Below are 20,241 nucleotides of genomic sequence, written 5' to 3'. Positions count from 1 at the left end.
GGTACTTTGGAGGCTGTGAGCACAGTTTTCGTAAGGACAGGAAGGATCCTGCTTATCACCCCTCCACTGGGGCCGGATCTGACTTTAACATCTCAATGCATTTTGACACATGCAAAGGTTTCTTTGTTACTTGTGTTGATACGAACGCAACAAACAAACATTTTTCATAAGCGTGATACAGTTGGGACCAAGGCAGAAATCACGAAGCAAGACAAAAATAGGGCTTTTTGCCATTGTCAGACATCCTAAGACACAGAGAGAGGCCTGGCATGAGGGGTGGCGAGGGCTTCACAGAGAAGCCCTTGCTGGGTTTCTCTCTGCTGGGATTCACCTGTCATGCGGGGCGTCCCCGTTTTCAGAGACACCCTAAGAGTGTCTCACTCTTTAAGAGGGAGAACATTACCCAGATAGTGCTTCCGTGTCATGCCCTAGAATATCCCTTTTGTTGTTTGTTTTAAAATAAATGTGCTATCTACCACCATGTTTTCACAAAGATCTCGTTCCTCTAAACAGCAATGTGCTCTTGCCAATCAAGCAACTAGAACAATTCCATCTGTGACACTGACGTCACAGGAAAGCACTCACCAAAAAAACCCCTCAAAATCTGAGGCATAAGCAAACCAAGAGCTATAAACTGCTAAGGATAATTCTTAAAAGAAACAAAAATGTAAACATTTACCTGTGGCTATAGCGAATGGCTATCGTCAACCCAAGCTGTAATTAAAAAGAGAGAAAAACAAATTAAGTAATATCAAGAACATGCAGAATTCACGCAAGAAAATTAACTTGATATGGCCAATTATGTTTTAAAGATTTTCTAAAATGCCCTACAGCTAATGCTTCAAAAATAACACATTTTAATGACGGATATTTAGTTTCATCTTAGCTTTTAAAGATAATTTGTATTTTGAAAGAGTCTTAAAGAGGCGTAAATTATTTAGTTGTGGATTAGACAGGAGGTGTCTCTCAATAGGAATAGTTTCCAAAATAAGGGTCTTTTAGCTCCGAGACACACTTGTGAAAGGATGGGATTACAGCATGTAGCTGATTCCAAGGTTGGCATTAGGAGAACATGCCCATACATGGTGGGATCCTGGGAGTTGGTCCCCCCTCTATCTCCTACCATAAGAACACCAAGTAGAGCCCAGGCCACCTGGGCCAGAGTCTCCCTATGGGGATCATCACAGCCTTCACACCGATCCCATAAGCTCAAGGCAGACAAGTCTCAGCTCTGAGGTCAGCAAATAAATTGAGCCTGAAATACACGTGACATCAAGATATGGTGCATGCAATTGCTGGGCGCTGCATCAAGTGGAGGTTGAGGTGAAGCTGTGATTTCCTCTTACTCTGCAGGGATGATGAGGAAACCTCTCAGGCGTAAGTGGGGGTCAAATCATATGGCACGGGCCCTGGCTAGTTCACAGAAGGGATTACAAGGGTCAGGCCAGCCAGTCAAGTTCAGCTGCATCAGCAAGTTACTGAAACTGTCAGAGCCTCAATTTTCCCAACTGTAAAATGGGCAAAATAATTACTTTCTCACAGAATTAATGTAAGGATAAGCAATTTTTATATATTTGTGTGTTTGTATCTCTCTGTGTGTATGTGTATGCCTACTGTGTGACAGATAGGAAAAAATCTATAAATAATAACTACCACTGCTAGCACTATATACAGGCAATACTCTGTTTATCGAAATGTTAGTACATTCCAAAATTTAGTTTTTCAATGAGTTTTGGGAACTTTCAAAATGTTTCATCATGCAACAAGTGATGACCAAGTCAAACATGCCTGTGTAAGTTTCACTAGCCCACTTGTACCTACGGCAAGACTAGTTTAAGAAGGCTCAGAACAGTTAAAAACCTAAGCATTGGCCAGATGTGGTGGCTCATGCCTGTAATCCTAGCACTTTGGGAGGCCGAGGCGGGTGGATCACGAGGTCAGGAGTTCAAGACTAGCCTGGACAAGATGGTGAAATCCCCTCTCTACTAAAAATACAAAAAGTTAGCCAGGTGCGGTGGCAGGCACTTGTAATCCCAGCTACTCGGGAGGCTGAGGCAGGAGAATCATTGAACCCTGATGGGTGGTGGTTGCAGTGAGCCAAGATTGCGCCACTGCACTCCAGCCTGGGTGACAGAGTGAGACTCCATCTCAAAAAAAAAAAAAAAAAAGAACCTAAGCATCATCTGAATATCATTTCTGTAGCCAAAGTCTAAGTTGCACCTTAACCTTAAGATTCCCAAACATCACTTATGGTTCCCTTGATGTTGGTCCGAATAGGATTGGGTGGGGAGGTAACATTCATGATGCTGTCCCAGGTGGTGCAAGACGGCAGGAGGATCCCCAGGCTGAGAGGGTGAAAGGGCAGGGAGAGCTATGAGAAGAGAAATGGTTGAAATAAAAAGTCCAATGCCCCTGCCCAGCTCGACGTCCTGCAGAACCCCCAGATACTGTTTGAATACCTTGGCTCCAGAATAATTCAGCCATGCATATCACTGCAGGCATCCAAAGTACGGGACCAACGAGGGCAAGCCAGTAGCAATCAGGGGCTTGTGTTTGCAAAAAGAACAGCTAAAAGTGAAGGCATGAAATATATAAAATCTGGTGGACTGCATATCACCCTCACCTGAACTTTTCAATTCTCTATCTCAACTAGCAGTAAGTTTTCTTTGCAACTTAAGCAAACAGAAGAGGAAGATGCCTCCGAGCCAATCAAGAATTTGAAGAACAAGCAAGAAATTACTTTGGGAAAGAAATAAAAGCAGAAGCTGTGCACAGAAGGTCAGGATGAGCAATTTACAGATTTCAAATGCCGGATGACTTTACGTTTCCTGGGATTAAAACGTTCTGGCTTACAGTGAGGCTAATTATAAGATAATTTTACTGACTGAATATTTTGATAAGCTTTGGAGTACAGTTTAATTGGTGGCTTTTCCACAGTTGAAAGATAAGCCCTTGCTGGAGCAGGGAGAGGAAATGGGGTGGGAGGGACAAAAAGAAAAAAAAAAAACACACAGAAAAAGTTATTCATGACAGCTGTGCTGGTTAAAGGGGGCTGGGAGATGAATCTTTCACAAAGGTGAATTTCAATGAAGGGTTTTTATGAGTCTTTTCCCGGCTTCTGAATAAAATATGTTTTATTGTCATTCTTAAAAGGACACCTTATTAAGGAAGGAGGTGTGAATCAAGGAAACTCCAATGGACAGGGATGGCTCAAACCAAACGACAGAGCAGCCAGGGCTCCTGGCAGGCCTCTGCATGAACAGGACCTGCAAGGGCACACGACAACTGGGGAAGGGGCAAAGCCTCCGTACTATGTGGGAACCCGCTTCCAGGGTGGATGGGAACAGGGTATTTCACAGTAATTCTGGAAACATGGCTGAAATGTCACACAGAATGCACTGGGTCCAATGAGGAAGGCCTGAATAGAGGCTGGAACAGTGTAGAAAAGTTCTTGTGAGTCTTCCCTTGAAGTCCCAGGTTGCAACAGACCAATGAGGCAAATGAGCTGTGTAAGAAGCTTCCATATGTCTACTCTTCCTCATTCCTACAGAGAAAGCAGGGGAGGTAGAAGACTCTCTGGGGTTTCTGTACCATAGCAAATGCCAGGTAAAGGCAACTATGTGATCCGCTGAGAGATGAGATGCTTTTCCTCCTTGGCCTTAGGAACCTCCATCATCTAGTCAGGCCTTTCCAAAGCCCCTCGCCCTGCTCTGATGCATCAGCAACTCAGAAACGCTTTAAGCAAGTCTCACCACTGCCTGTGTGTGTGCACACACATGCACACACACACACCCCACACACATGTACACTGCACACACACATATGCACACTGGTATACACATGCACATTTGCACATGTGCACACATGCAGGCACACACACATACACTCATCCACATTCAGACATGCACCATACGTACAGTCTTTTAGTGCTTGTGTGCATGCTTATTCACACGTGCATACATGCGTACATATGCAAGCACACACACTCCATTCACACACGTGTGTACCAGCACATGTGCACACATGCTCACTCATATGTGCATACACACACTCACCCACGTGCATGGATACACTTTGGCATTTAGAGAGGCTCATGGAGCCCCTCAGACAAAAGGAGGCCTCAGACAATTGACCTCTTTGTTGCTGGTCTCAGCAGGGACCCAGAAGAGAGAGGGGAGGGAGGACCATGGGTTGGCCCCTGACCCTGGCCCAGCCGGACTGAGGTCCTGGGACATGGAGGTCAACGGAATTTTGTGCTGCCCTCCCTGGGGAACACCCCCACCCCTAGGACATACTGTAAGTATTGCCAGAACACACTTAACAAACTCCATTCCGAGTACTTCATTTTAGATTTACACAATTTGTTAGTATCAAAATTAAATCACATTTCAATGGCAAGGAAAGAGTAATTCAACATTTCACAATTTTTCCTGCCACTTCGGCTTGAAAATGCTCCTTTTTTGGAACAGCTGACTGAGGCAGCTGTTTTGCATCAAGTTGGAGGGGTTTCCATATGACCCAGGGAGCTCAGACAACAGGCAGACCTTCCTGCATTAAAGGGTAATCTGAGAATAATTTGCCATAAAACACCCAGAAGTATACCAGCTGTAGCCAGATCCGCCCTATCAAGCACCACGTAGACTTCATGGATCTTGTAAAATAATAATAATAATTTTTTAAAACACATTTTTTTAAAACACATTATAATTTTTTTAAGAAAGGAATGGTTTACACTATCTTAGAAGGCAGCAAAGAGAGTCCCTTACACGCTCACGATTGCTACCAAGCACCACTTCCCAAATGCCCACTTGACCAAGGGTCCCTGTGTCCCTATGTCACTGGCAATCTGATCTTTTGCAGGTACCCTGGACCTCATGGTGAAGATGTGCTCCCTCACACACGGCTGCCAAGAGCAGGTGAAGAGGAGAGACCAGGAAGCACCAGCTCCAGTCTCCCAGCTCCAAGTCCAAGTCCAGAACTTTCTAGGTCGGGGACAGCGGCACGCTCCAGAGCCCCTGCCCCATGCTGGAGGGGCCATGACCTAGGAGCCAGGTCTTTTCACAGAGGAGGCCACCAACCCACCAGCAGCCTGATGCCAGCACTCCAATTCTTCAAGGAAAGCTGGATAATGGGGTTTTTTATTATGAAAATTTCCACGTTTTAAACTAACTTGAATATTTTTCAAATATGATTCAAGCCAAACAAAACATGTCAACAGGATTTGGTGAGGGGGCTGCCCGCCTGCAACCTGCCTTGCACCCTGCCTGCTGCCAAGCTTATACGCAGGTCTGCAGATCTGAACCTCTGCGTAGGTAACAAATCTCGAAAGAGCCTGCCTATTTCTTCCAAGGCTTCCCTCCCTTTCCCATACTTGTGGGAAGCTTTTTCTTTACTTTTCCTTTTTTCATTTCAAAGGCCTAAAGAAATGTACATCACAAAATAAACACTAAAAGAAATTGGTATTTGTTTTTCTTCTGTATGCTTTTACTATTCTTATCCCCTTTTCACAGAAAATATGGAAAAAGAAACGTGAAGGGAAGAAGTGGCATGACATGGACAGAATACCATGCACACAGGGCCACAGCACCCACAGAATTCCACTCAAACAGGACCATAAAACACCCAGAAGTACACCAGCTGTAGCCAGATACGCCCTATAAAGCACCACGTAGACTTCGTGGATCTTGTAAAATAATAATAATATTTTATTACATAATAATAATAATATTTTATAATAATAATAATAACGCATGCACAGATTACCATTCAAACAGGGCCACGGCATACACAGAATACCACTCAAACAGGGCCACAGCACACACACAACAGCACTCAAATAGAGCAACAGCACCCACAGAATACCACCCAAACAGGGCCTCGGCGCGCACAGAATACCACCCAAACAGGGCCACGGCGCGCACAGAATACCACCCAAACAGGGCCTCGGCGCGCACAGAATGCCACCCAAACAGGGCCACGGCGCGCACAGAATGCCACCCAAACAGGGCCACGGCGCGCACAGAATGCCACCCAAACAGGGCCACGGCGCGCACAGAATGCCACCCAAACAGGGCCTCGGCGCGCACAGAATGCCACCCAAACAGGGCCTCGGCGCGCACAGAATGCCACCCAAACAGGGCCTCGGCGCGCACAGAATGCCACCCAAACAGGGCCACGGCGCGCACAGAATGCCACCCAAACAGGGCCACGGGGCGCACAGAATGCCACCCAAACAGGGCCACGGGGCGCACAGAATGCCACCCAAACAGGGCCTCGGGGCGCACAGAATGCCACCCAAACAGGGCCACGGCGCCCACAGAATGCCACCCAAACAGGGCCACGGCGCCCACAGAATGCCACCAAACAGGGCCACGGCGCCCACAGAATGCCACCCAAACAGGGCCACGGCGCCCACAGAATGCCACCCAAACAGGGCCACGGCGCCCACAGAATGCCACCAAACAGGGCCACGGCGCCCACAGAATGCCACCCAAACAGGGCCACGGCGCCCACAGAATGCCACCCAAACAGGGCCACGGCGCCCACAGAATGCCACCCAAACAGGGCCACGGCGCCCACAGAATGCCACCCAAACAGGGCCACGGCGCCCACAGAATGCCACCCAAACAGGGCCACGGCGCCCACAGAATACCACCCAAACAGGGCCATGAGATGCTGGCAGCAAGGACATGAAGACTGGAAGAAAGTGATCCACAGGACAGATTTCTGTAATCCCTTCCCAGGTCTCCTTCTAGCACTGCTCTCTCATGAAAACAAGCAAGACCAGCACACTACCCCCAACAGCCCCCTCCAAGGCTGATCGTCCCCAGGCATCACCCCAGATCTTACTGATTCCATGGGCCTAACTCTCAAACCCCATCACACCCACCACAGCTCACTGGGTCTCTGCCACAGATGTCTTCCTAGAACTTTCTCAGGTACTTGCTACTTCTGCTGATAAACTAATGATGCTTAGAGATGCTGGTGGAAGTAACAGTGAGTTTTGTGGCCAAATCCCCGACCTTTCCAGCCTGTTTCTTCATTGTGAAATAAGGATTATGCTATCTACTCCACAGGGTTGTTTTAGGCAGATTAAGTTTGACCTCAAAAACAAGGACCAGCAGTATCAGTCTCCCCTGGGAATTTGTGAGAAATGCAAATTATCAGGTCCAAACTCAGACCTACTGAGTCACAAACTTGGGCATTCCAGCTGGTTCTACAAGAGTCAAGTTTGAGAGGCAGTGAATGAGATGATGTATAGAAAGAACTGAGCAACCTGCGTGGTAATGACAAAGCTTTCATTAGCTGCCAGATAATGACTACACAGCCCAAAGTGAAGTCTTTTGCATTTCATGTCCTGTTAATGTCATTTCAATGTTCTATACTCAACTTCAGGCATATCATGATCACCACGAGTTCAGGCCCACTGGCAGGTCTGGAGGAGATGAGGCCTCCTGGTGCTCACAGGAGACCAGCAGGGAGAGGTGTTTGCACTCTGCTGAGATGGATGGTGCTGTTGACAAGCAAGGATGGAGCCAGCTTCCTCAAGGCCAAGGGCAAGCCTTGGAGCCTCACCAGGCTGCAGCACCCTCACCTTTCTATGCTCCTTTCTGTCATTCCCACCAAAAAAGGAAAAATACAAGACAGGGAAGAGGAGGAAAAGCAGCAACGTATTTTCACTATGGAGTTTACTTTACGATGTTACCCTTCCTTTATCCCTTGGAATTAAATTTTAAAAAAAGAAATTAAAGAAAAAGCCACACTTAAGTTAAAAAAAGAGATAAATATAATATGTAGGCTCTTTCCAGATTTGCTGGAAACCTAGTAATCCATACCTGAAATTTTCAAAAGCTGATGTAAAAGACAAATTGTTAAATCAACGGAAATCAACATAGAACTAACATTGAAACCTAGGCAGTGGTTGTTTCACCTAAGGAAGCAGGTTGTTTTTAAGTCTTTAGGTCCCAAATGACTGAAAATCTAAGACCCATTATACTGCTATTCCTCACTGCTCCCCACAAACAACCTGACCCAGGCACCACCTTTTGGACTCAAAGTTACAACCCTGCTTGAAAAGCATGGAGAGCACTTCACAAGGACTTGCTTTGTCTCTCATTTACCCAGACTTGAAAAGTTGTGAGTACTTAGTTGCTGTCTCTGCAGCAATGGCATCTTGGGTCCCTTCTGCTCAGTGTTTTTCATGGATGGAGTCCCACAAGCTGGGGGCTTTGGTGGTCACAGGACGCTCTGCTCTCAACCTCTTCTCCAGAGAGGGAACTCTAACCACGAGACAGCAGGCAGGAAGCTCTTGAGCAAGAACCTGGCAGTGGTTGTGGGCTTTAGGAACATTGGCTGTCACCTTTGTCATTTCTATGAAGTGACCATCATCTGTCACAGTGAACCAGGACTATGGCAGGACAGGGTTGCTTACTCGTGTGTGTGTGCCCCACACCCAGGGCTGCTAACCAAGACTCCGGAACCACTGAATTCACTCCAGGTAGTTCATCTCTGCTGTGTACAGCTTGTCAATGAATACATTTTTCTTAGGCTTAGGTTTCAAACAAAAGAATTATGCACTCTAGTTCCTTTGCTTCTCTTGATAATGAAGGGTTGGCTAATGGATAGTATGAACAAACCACACACTGTGTTTTCCTAGAAAGCTGAAGTCCCTTAAAAGAAATTATCATGACAATGACTGTGGATTCTGTGCATCCCTTACATCCCAGAACACCTCACACTCTGGAACATTCAGTGGTAAATAATCACTCAAGTGATTCTTATTACATGGCAAATACCACTATTGATTATTAAGTCAGAGGAGAGTCAGCCACAAGAGGAGGAAGAGGACAAAGAGAAGAAAAGGAACCGTAAAAGGACTAAGGGGGAAAAATGTGACACCCGCAAACATGGTCAATAACAAAAACGTTAGGGTATTTCCAAGGGGGATTTGGGGACGTTAAATACAGGAAAGTGCAAGGCCACTGATGGGCTGTCACAGCAGCTGAGAGACCTCACCTCAGCTCGTGGATCCCTCTCACCCCCAGGCCCTGTCACAGTCAAGAGTCAAAACCTAAGAAAGGACATCGCTTTTCAGTGTAAGACCCAGAGAGAGTTTTAAGGCATTCAAAGAAAGACAGGAAAACACTTTTTCTCCTTCTTAGCTTTCAGCTACCTTTTCCTCGATCTAATTCTTACCCTCCAAAAATCTACAAAACAAGTAAAAAAAATCTTCCACCCAAGCATATGAGGTAGTCCATGAAATACAACAGCAACTGCTAAAAAGAGTGCAGGAGATCTGTTGCAGGGAAAATAAACAGATTTTTTAAATTAAGCTGTTTATTTTGAGATAATTGTAGATTCGCATGCAGGTCCAAGAAATGAGAGAGATCCCAGGTACCCTTTATCCAGTATCTCACAATGGTGACAGCTCACAAACTTGGCACCATATCACAACTAGGATACTCTCCTGATAGAGTCAAGCCACAGAACATCTCCATCCCCTCAAGCATCCCTCATGGCAACGGTGTGTAGCCACACCTACTTTCCTCCCTCCCCAGCCCACTCCTTAGCCCCTGGCAACCACTAATCTGTTCTCTGTTTCTATAATTTTGTCATTTCAGGAATGTTATGTAAATGTAATCATGCAGGATGTAACCTTTAGGATTGGACTTTCTTGGAATAATTCTCTAGAGATTCATGGGGGTTGCAGTGTGTATCAATACTTTATTCCTTTGTATTGCTGAGTAGTGTATTCCATGGTATAGACACACCACTGTTTGTTTAACCTTTCACCTGTTGAAAGATAACTGGGTTATTTCCAGTTGAGTTACGAGTTATGAATAAAGTTGATATAAACATTCATTTTCAGGTATGTGTGGAAAAAATACATTTTCATTTCCCTGGGAAAATGCCCAGGAATACAATTGCTCAGTTATACGGCAGTTGCATACTTAGTTTTATAAGAAACTGCTAACCTGTTTTCCAAAGTCCTGACAATCTCACCAGAAATGCACCAGTGAAGCTGTTTTTCTACATCCTCACCAGCATTTGGCGTTATCACTTTATAAATTTGAGCCATTCTGATAGATACGTAGTGATATCTCACTGTAGGTTTAATTTACATTTCCCTAACAGTTAGTGATATTAAGCATCTTTTCTTGTGCTTATTTGCCATCTGTATGTCTTTTTCAGAGAAACATCTCTTTATCTCTTTTACCTATTTTATAATTAGATTGCTTGGCTTTTACTGTTGAGTTTTGAGAGTTCTTTATATATTCTACATACTAGTCCTTTGTCAGATATGTGATTTGTAAATATGTCCTCCCAGTCTGTACTTGTCATTTCATCCTTGTAACAAGGTATTCACAGAGGGAAAGAGTATTTTGATGAAGTCCAACTTACTAGCTTGTTCTTTAAGGGACCATGCCTTAGTGTAGTGTCTAAGAATTCTTTGTCTAGCCCTGTACCTCAAAGAGTTTCTCCTTTTTAGTGAGACAGAGTCTTGCTATGTCACCCAGGGTAGAGTCCAGTGGCATGACTACGGCTCACTGAAGCCTCAAACTCCTCCCAAGTAGCTGGGACTACAGGTGTGTGCCATCTCATCTGGATGATTTTATTTATTTATCTATTATTTATTTAGACAGGAGGTCTCACTATGTTGCTCAGGCTGGTTTCTATTTTTTTTTCTAAAAGTTTTATGGTTTTAAATTTTACATTTAAGTCTGTGACCCCTTTTGAGTCATTTTGATATAAGGTATAAGACTTATATAAGGCTTGTTTTTTCATGTATGGATGTTCAATCACTCCAGCACTGTCTCTAGAAAAGGTCATCTTTCCTCCATTGAATCACTCTTCCATCTTTGTAAAGAATCAACTGGGCAGTTGGTTTGGGTCTGTTTCTGGAATGCCTAATCTGCTCCACTGATTTATTTGTAGATCTTTCTGCCAGTACTACACAGTCTTGATTTCTGTAGCTATAGAAAACATCTTGAAATTGGGTAGACTGATTCTACCTACTTTATTCTTCTTTTTTCAGAATGTTTATTCTTTTGCCCTCCCATATAAATTTTAGAATAATCCTGGATATATTTACATAAAACCTTGCTGAGATTTTGATAGGAATTGCATTAAATCTGTTTATCGGTTTGAGGAGAACTGACATCTTTATCATGTGGAGTCTTCCAATGTATAAATACGGTATGTGTCTCCATTTCGTTGAATCTTCTTTGGTTTGTTTCATCATCATTACATAATTTTCAGCATGCAAATTCTATACATGTTTTGCTAGAGTTAATTATACGTATTTTTTGAGTAATTATATTTTTATATATTTGTATATATTATTTTTATATATTATATGTTTTTAATTTGTGTTGATTACTAATATGTGGACATGCAATTAATTCTTGTATCTTTACAACCTTCTGAAACTCAATTATTAGTTCTAGGAGGTGTGTGTGCGTGGGTGTAGGTTCCTTGGGCTTTCTACATAAGAAATCATGTATTCTGCAAATAGGGTCTTTTTTCTGATCTTTATGCTTCTTATTTTCTTGCCTTGCCTTATTGCCCTGGCTAGTACCCCTAGCATTGTGTTGATTAAGAATGATGAGGGTAGACATCCTTGCCTTGTTCCCAATTGTAGGAGGGAAAGTATTCAGTATTTCATCTTTAAACATAATGTTACCTGTAGGTTTTTTGTAGTGTTCTTTATGAAGTTAAGGAAATTCCCTTCTATTCCTATTTATCTGAGAGTTTTAATTATGAACTGGTGCTGAATTTTGTCAAATATTGCTGAAAAACACTTATCCTTTTTATAGCTATTTCTTATCTTCTTCTCTATCTTGTCTTTACCAATAAAAATTTATACAAAACAAACCCAAAAAACCTGAGCCTTCTACCAGGAATATAGAATACAAGCTAAGATGAAGCTTTCTATGAAGTATGATCACAGCTGTTTGTTTTTTTTTTTTTAATACAGATTTATTGTGGAAAGAGACACGTATTTTTATGCAAAGAAAGAAAGAGAGGGAGGGAGAGAGGAAGGAACTGCAGACACAATGTAGATGTGTACAATATGTGTTGAGTCAATACCTGATGTTAGGTAATTATTTATATAATTATATGGAGAGAAGTCTGAAAGACTGAATATCAAATTGTTGCACAGGAGAAGATAAGCTGGAAAAAGACTTTCACTCATTAATATTTTATTCTCTTCTCTAATGTGTGATGTAAGTGCTTTAAGATAAGCTGATATTAGTGAATAATTATTTTAAAAATCTACTAAAGAAAAAACATGGAGGAAATCTTACATTGCAAAATGCTATGAACCACAATTTGACTTTTTATGTACCGGAACACAATTTTTCTCTTAAGATGCTGTCTTTACCAGCCTGAAACATGAGTGCTTTGTCAGGGACATATTAAAATACCAGCCACCTCCACTCATATTCACACTGAATGAAAAGGACAAACACTCAAAAGTAGAGCTCAAGAAAGCAGAGAAAGAACAAGGACGCAATCTCTGTAAATAACTGTCTCACTCCCACTCCAAACACAGGCTCACAGTGGCTCCATTTCATGGTTTGATTCTTTAGGTCAGTTTAATTGAAAGGTGGTTACTTCAGATTTGACTGGAAAGAACTGAATTTGTCTAATGTGATAGATGTGATAGAGGCAAAAACAGATACGTACACAAGATATGCAAGGGAAATCAAAGATGCCTTCCTCCTTCCCCTGCCTCAGACCAGGCTCCTGGCAGGGCACAGTTAGACAAGAGTCCCACAGAAGTGTGGTCACTGTGACACAGAGAAGAAACAGCCACCGTACAAAGACACTGGAGCAAAAGCACCCTCAATAGTTTACAGACACTGCTATGACCTGGTGCTACCCGGCATTACATTGGTGATAGTACATGCTGAGCTTTCTGAATATTTCTAGGACAATTCTCCAAGGAGCTCTCTCTTCCTCGGAAGAGAAAGAACCAACTTCCCAAGGAGTAACCCAGCCAAGCGACACAGCTAAGGGAAGATCAGCACACCCCAAGGCTGTCAGTGAGGCAGGAGACCAGTGCGGACCACCACCTGGACCCAACAAACTCACCACCTGAACTTACGCTATCATGCACTGGCACTCCAAACGGGGGTGGGGATGGGGTGTGAACTGTTCAGCACATAGAAAACTACAAAGGACACAAAAGGAAAAGTCACTAAACAAGAAAATCTAACAAGTATCAAACATACAGGAAAATACTCAACCTCATCCAAAATCCCCAAAATAGACATTTAAATAGCAAGATAGGCCGGGCACGGTGGCTCACGCCTGTAATCCCAGCACTTTGGGAGGCCGAGGCGGGTGGATCACCTGAGGTCGGGAGTTTGAGACCGGTCTGACCAACATGGAAAAACCCTGTCTCCACTAAAAACAAAATTAGCTGGGCTTGGTGGTGCACGCCTGTAATCCCACCTACTCAGGAGGCTGAGGCATGAGAATTGCTTGAAACAAGGAGGTGGAGGTTGTGGTGAGATGAGATTGTGCCACTGTACTCTAGCCTCAACAACAAGAGCGCAGAACTCCGTCTCAAAAAAAAAAAAAAAAAATAGCAAGATAGTACAAGTGGGTGATTCCCCAGAGCTCCCCAAAGAAACATCCTTAATTCCACTCCCCAGCGCACCATTGAATAACCATGTGATCTTGGGCAAATGACTCAATCCTTCTGTGCTTCAGTTTCCCAGGTCTAACTTGGGGATAACAATTGCTCCTTACTCGCAGGCTTGTTGAGAAGGCTGATGAGATGGCGTATGCAAAGTGCTCAGCACAAGGATAGTACAACGCTCATACGCTGTGTCTCTTAGTCATTGTTGATATTTACAGGAATTCAATCTAGAAAAGACAGCCTGGCGATCGTCAACACCAGCAAAGCAAGCAGAGTGCACTGGCAGACTATTGTTGGCATTACAAATCAGCACAGCTCTTTCAAAACATAATTTGACAACATGTATTAAAGAGTCACGACAGTATTGACACCCTTAGGTTGTCCCTAAGGAAATAATCTAAAGGAAAGGAAAATCCATATATGCACACTAGAACCCTGTGTATAAAAGTAAAAATTGAAATAATGTAAATATCTACTAATAATAGGAAAATAGGCTGGGCATAGTGACTCATGCCTATAATCCCAGTACAGGAAGAGGCCGAGGCAGGTGGATTGCTTGAGCTCAGGAATTTGAGACCAGCCTAGGCAACATGGTAAGACCCTGTCTCTTCAAAAAACACAAAAATTAGCCAGGCGCAATGGCATGTGCCTGTAGTCCAAGCTACTTGGGAGGCTAAGGAAGGAGAATCACTTGAACCTGGGAGGTGGAGGTTACAATGAGCTGAGATCCCGTCACTGCACTCCAGCCTGGGCGACAGAGCAAGATCCTGTCTCAAATAATAATAATAATAATAGGAGAATAATAAGTCAATAATAAGACTTTTAACTCAATATTTTGTTGCCATTAAAAATTGCAGTTAAGGAGATTATTTAGCAACATGAGAAAGATGCTTGAGATGTAATGTGAGAAAGCCAGAACAGAAGCAATCAGCATTTCTGCACGGAGGTGATAGCCACATTGAAAGTAAAACATGTGACTCCCCTTCCCTTCCTCTCCTCCCCTCATCCTCACCCCATGCCCAACCACCTTCCTTTCTAGGGTCAGCTGATGTCTCCAGCTGAGCTGCTCTGCCCCTCTCCACTAACCCAACTGACAACACCCTGAAAGTGCTGCCTTCTCTCTCACAGGAAGTTCAGCAAGAGCTTCTTAAGGAGCTGCCCTCCTCCAGCTAAGAACTCAGAGCTGATCTCACTGAATCCCGCTGGAAACCCTCCGGAACTCTCAGTGGTCACATAATGAAGCCAAGACTCTAGGGCCACCTCACCTGCCCCTTCCAGCCACCCCACCTCCTCACTGCTATCCAGCACACCACATCAGACCCAGACCTCAAATGCAGTGCACTGTTACACTGCCCGCCACATGCCAGCTCATTCACCTGCCATGCCCTTCTACCTTTATTCACCTTTCAAACTCCTTTTCATCCTAGAAAGCCCCCTAGATGTCAACATGACCCAGGAGAGTCTATGCCCCACCCTGGCTTTTATCCATCCCTCTTCTGGCTACTCCTGCAGGGTATACGTGGGTGTCAGTGCCTGTGTACAGATCCTTTCCCACCATCCTGCAAACTCTTGGAGGCTGTGTGTTCATCTTCCATCCAGTGCCAGAACCACAGCCGGAGTTCAGGGAGGGTTGGTTAAAATTAGCAGGTTTGTATTTCCTTCATTTCTCTTCTTTAATGTGGTTATGCAGTTGTCTGTGCACATTAAGCTGCATGAAGTCTGTATTTGCCCCCTGGGCTCGAGCAGCCAACAAAATAGCCATCACCAAAGCCCATGCTCTGGTGCCACCACACCACATCTCACCATGGAGAGCAAGTCCATCTGAACAGAGCACCCAACTGTGGGAAATGCTTTCCAGCCGCTGAGAAGAGACTAGGATCTTTTGGTGTACAGGTGAACTGTACACCAAAGGACTATACACCAAAACTGTACACCAGATGAAATGTGCACCAAAAATCCTAATTGCTCCTTAAAACAAAAAAAAGGGGGCGGGGGGGAAGCCAAGAGAGAAAAACAACATCTCCAAATCTCAGAAGGCTGTCCGGATGTCTTCTAACTTTAACCTCACATGTTTTTAACATCAGTATGACCACTGCATTGCTTTGAATCAATGGCCACCAACAACGAAGTGTGCTTCTCTGTGTGTGGAAACTGGTCATTTAATGCATCTGAAATACAAGGTTCAGATTAGAATCTGGGTCAGACAGGAGGTTTGGGCAATAACACACCTATGGGTGGCAACCACTGGACACTTTCTACACGCCAAATATGGTGCCAAGTGCTGCACCTAAGCCCATCAACTCTGAGAAGGAAGCATGACTCTTCCCATTTTGTGGATGGAGTGACAGAGGTTCAGAGAACATGCGATCTTGCCTAAAGTCACACAGCTAGAAGGTGACTGAATACCTGGGGATATTCGGGATTGGCATATTGCAGGCCTTGAGTACAATAATAAACATTGGGTACTTTTCACCCTAGAGACAACAGGGAGATGCTGAAGGTGTGTGAACAAGGGACACTCAGTAATGATTCCGAAAAGTTATTTGCATAAGAGGAATTGGCCGGGCGCGGTGGCTCAAGCCTGTAATCCCAGCACTTTGGGAGGCCAAGACGGGCGGATCACAAGGTCAGGAGATCGAGACCATCCTGGCGAACACAGTGAAACCCCATCTCTACTAAAAATACAAAAAACTAGCCGGGCGAGGTGGCGGGCGCCTGTAGTCCCAGCTACTTGGGAGGCTGAGGCAGGAGAATGGCGTGAACCCGGGAGGCGGAGCTTGCAGTGAGCGGAGATCGCGCCACTGCACTCCAGCCTGGGCGACAGAGCAAGACTCCGCCTCAAAAAAAAAAAAAAAAAGAAAAAAGAGGAATTACAGGAGAGGGCAGCAAAAAGATAAAGCTTTCCTTTAATGGTATATATTTTTATCCAGTGCCCTTTCATTATTTGCTGATAGACAATCAATTTGGAAAGAGGCAATTAAATAAAGCCACCGAAATTTGTTGGGGGTTGTTGGGGCTGTCACTGTCCTTTTGTATCAGACTTGCCTAGCTCCTCTCAGCTGAGCACTCTGTTGCAATCACTAAGACTTCTGAATATTCAGCATCCCTCATTATCTTTCTCTCCTCCACATCTTCCTGCTGCTGATATGCTCAGATACATGGTCCAGGCCTCCAGTCAACCAGAAGGACAAAGAAACCATGCTACTCCCAAAGAAATGAATATTTTTCAGGATTCCAAGAGAAATCTCCACTGTGGCTGGGGGCCCAAGACATTTATCCACTAAGGCCTCAAAGGCATGAGGTACAAGGACATTTGATGCAGCCTGTCCCTAAAACAAAAAACCTTGCAAACAGCATAAATGCTCACCAGGAGGGATCTGCTTATAGTGGACTACTATGTACTATCAAAAAGATTAAGGATATTGAAATCCCGTGTGATTTGTGGGAAAAAATTAAGGATGTTGTTTATGCTAATTTGGAAAAAATCTCCAAGAAATGGTGCTCAGTGAAAAAAGCAGGAGGACGTCCACTTCTGGTGTGGCAGTGTGAGCCCCCTCCAGACCAACCCTCCCATGAATAAAAATGATAAAGTCAGGGCAAAATAAGAAAAATTACTACTGAGGATTCTGGAGAGTAGAACCAAGCAGATAGATTATAGAGGGAAGTCCAAATTTGAAGTAGAGAGCGGCACAGGGTAGCTAGCTTTCCTGTTTTTTAATAGTTCGTTCCTGATTTTTGCCCTGAAAGCAGGACACAATTGAAGACTACTGCAGTATAAGTGGCTAAAACTCTGCAAAAAAAATCTGTTGTCTTTCTGTTTGAAGGAACCAGGAAGACTGAGCAAAGGCAACCACGGTCACTGGAGTGTGAGGAGGAATCCAAGAGAAGAAAGGTTAGAAGGAGTAGATCCCCTAATTTTGTGCATGAACTCTGGATGAATCTCAGGCTGACCACTAAATTTGCATGCATGGGACAAACTCAAAGCAATGGAGCAAAGGCTTAAAGTATTGAACTGAGACTTGAACCCACAAAAGATAAGACAAAGCTCAAGATCAGGCCTTGAGTCTGGGCTGATTGCCTGCTATAACAAACCATCAGCTTTCTTGAGAAGAGTATTACGTAATTCAGAGTCTCCAAAACACAACAATCATAACGTCCAAGACACAATCCAAAGTTACTCATTTACAAAGAATCAGGAAAATGTAACCCATTCCCAAGATAAAAGACCATCAGTAAATGCCTACTCAAAGATGATCCAGATGTTCAAATCATTAGATAAAGGCTTTAAAGCACATATTATTGCCATACTCCATGAGGTCAAGGAAAATATAGGGAATCTCAGAGGAGAAATGGAAGATAAAAACAAGAAATAAGCAAAAATTTTAGAATGAAAAAATACAGTATCTGGAAATAAAAGTTAACTGAATAAGCATAACACCAAAATAGAAATGAAAAAGGAAAAATTCAGTGAGCTTGAAAAGACATTAATATAAATTACACAAAAGAGAGAGAAAAAGAGACTTAAAAATGAACATCAAAGAAGATATAAACAAAAGGATATTCTATATGGATGCATTAGAGGATTCAGGGTTGTTAAGGTGTCACTTTTTGGGACCCTAACACAATCCCAATCAAGTTCCCACCAAGTTATTTTCTAGATATTGGCAAACTGATTCTAAAATTTATTTGAAAATGCAAAAGACCTGGAAAAGCCAAAATAATATTGAAGTAGAACAAAGTTGAAGGATTCACATTAGATTATTTCAAGACGATAGTAATCAAGACAGCAAGACACTGGAGAAAAGAATAGATACCTAAGTCAATGAAACAGAAGAGAGAACTCAGAAATATCCCCACATACACATTGTATTTATATATAGACACAAACCTTACACCTTAAACAAAATTCCCTTAAAATTGGTCGAGAACCTAAATGTAAAATGCAAAATCATAAAACAAAGGATAAAACCTATATGACCTTGGGTTTGTGATGAATTTTTAGATACAGCACCAAAAGCACAATCCATGAAAGAAAAAATAAACAAATTAGACTTTATTAAAATTAAAAACTTCTGCTCTATGACACTGTTAAGAGAATAAAAAGCCAGAAATTGGAAGAAAATCTTTGCAAAACACATACGTAACAAAGGAATGATATCCAAAACATACAAATAACTCTTAAAACTAACAATAAGAAAACAAGCAACTCAACTATAAAAAAAAAAAATGGGCAAAAAGATCTGAACAGACACTCGCCAAAAAAAAACATATTCAGAGAGCAAACATGCATATGAAATGATGCTCAACATCATTTGTTATCAGGGAAATGCAAATTAAAGCAACAGTGCAGTGCCACTACATACCTATTTGAATGGCTAAAATCTCAAACACTGACAATACCATAACTGGCAAGGACCCAGAATGGCAAGCACTCTCTCATTAACTGCTGGTGAAAATACAAAATTATATAGCCACTGCAGAAGACAGTTTGTCAGTTTTTTACAAAGGTAAACACAGTCTTACCTTAGAATCCATCAATAGTACTCGTAGTTATTTACCCAAATGATTTAAAAAACTTTTCTTCACAAAAGATCGGCATACAAATGTGTATAGCAGCTTTATTCATAATCACCAAAAACTGGAAGCAACCAAGATATCCTTCCATGGATGAACGGACAAACTGTGGTACATCTATACAGTGGAATACTATTCAGCAATAAAAACAATGAGCTATCCAGTCATGAAAAAACATAGATGAATCTTTTTATTTTTTGAGATGGAGTCTTGCTCTGTCACCTAGGCTGGAGTGCAATGGCGTGATCTAGGCTCACTGCAACCTCCACCTTCCAGGTTCAAGTGCTTCTCCTGCCTCAGCCTCCCGAGTAGCTGGGATTACACACACCCGCCACCACGCCCAGCTAATTTTTGTATTTTTAGTAGAGACGGGGTTTCACCAGGTGGACCAGGCTGGTCTTGAATTCCTGACCTCAGGTGATCCACCCAGCTCGGCCTCCCAAAGAGCTGGGATTACAGGTGTGAGCCACCACGCCCAGCTGGGTGAATCTTAAATGTATATTACTAAGTGAAAGAGACCAGTCTGAAAAGGCCACCTGCTGTATGATGCTATTTATATGACATTCTCAAAAAGGCAAAACTATAGAGATGGTGAACAGATCGGGGTGGACGAAGGGGAGGGAGAAGGATTAAACAGGCAAAGCACAGGGTATTATTTGGGTGTGGTGAAGCTACTCTCTATGATACTTTAATGGGAGATACACGAAACGACACGTTTGTCAAAACCCATAGAGGTTTACAGCACAGAGAGTAAAATCTAATGTATGTAATTTTAAAAAACATTTTATTTTTTATTTTTATTATACTTTAAGTTCTAGGGTACATGTGCATAACGTGCAGGTTTGTTACATATGTATACTTGTGCCATGTTGGTGTGCTGCACCCATCAACTCGTCAGCACCCATCAATTCATCATTTATATCATGTATAACTCCCTGATGCAATCCCTCCCCCCTCCCCCCTCCCCATGATAGGCCCCAGTGTGTGATGTTCCCCTTCCCGAGTCCAAGTGATCT

General features: G+C 43.2%; 1 protein-coding gene across 1 annotated transcript in view; it reads right to left on the bottom strand.

Annotated features, from left to right (window-relative positions):
- ACOXL (acyl-CoA oxidase like) overlaps positions 1-20,241 on the bottom strand; it is a 371,685-nt gene that overhangs the window by 289,572 nt on the left and 61,872 nt on the right. Inside the window, 1 exon segment of the mRNA XM_030921547.1 lies at positions 680-714. Within this exon segment, the coding sequence (XP_030777407.1) occupies positions 680-714 (35 nt within the window).

Source organism: Rhinopithecus roxellana, chromosome 17 (genome assembly GCF_007565055.1).
Source record: "Rhinopithecus roxellana isolate Shanxi Qingling chromosome 17, ASM756505v1, whole genome shotgun sequence".
Taxonomy (NCBI): Eukaryota; Metazoa; Chordata; class Mammalia; order Primates; family Cercopithecidae; genus Rhinopithecus; species Rhinopithecus roxellana.
The sequence above is the reverse complement of the archived record's forward strand: the minus strand, read 5'-3'. Positions and strand labels throughout refer to the sequence as shown.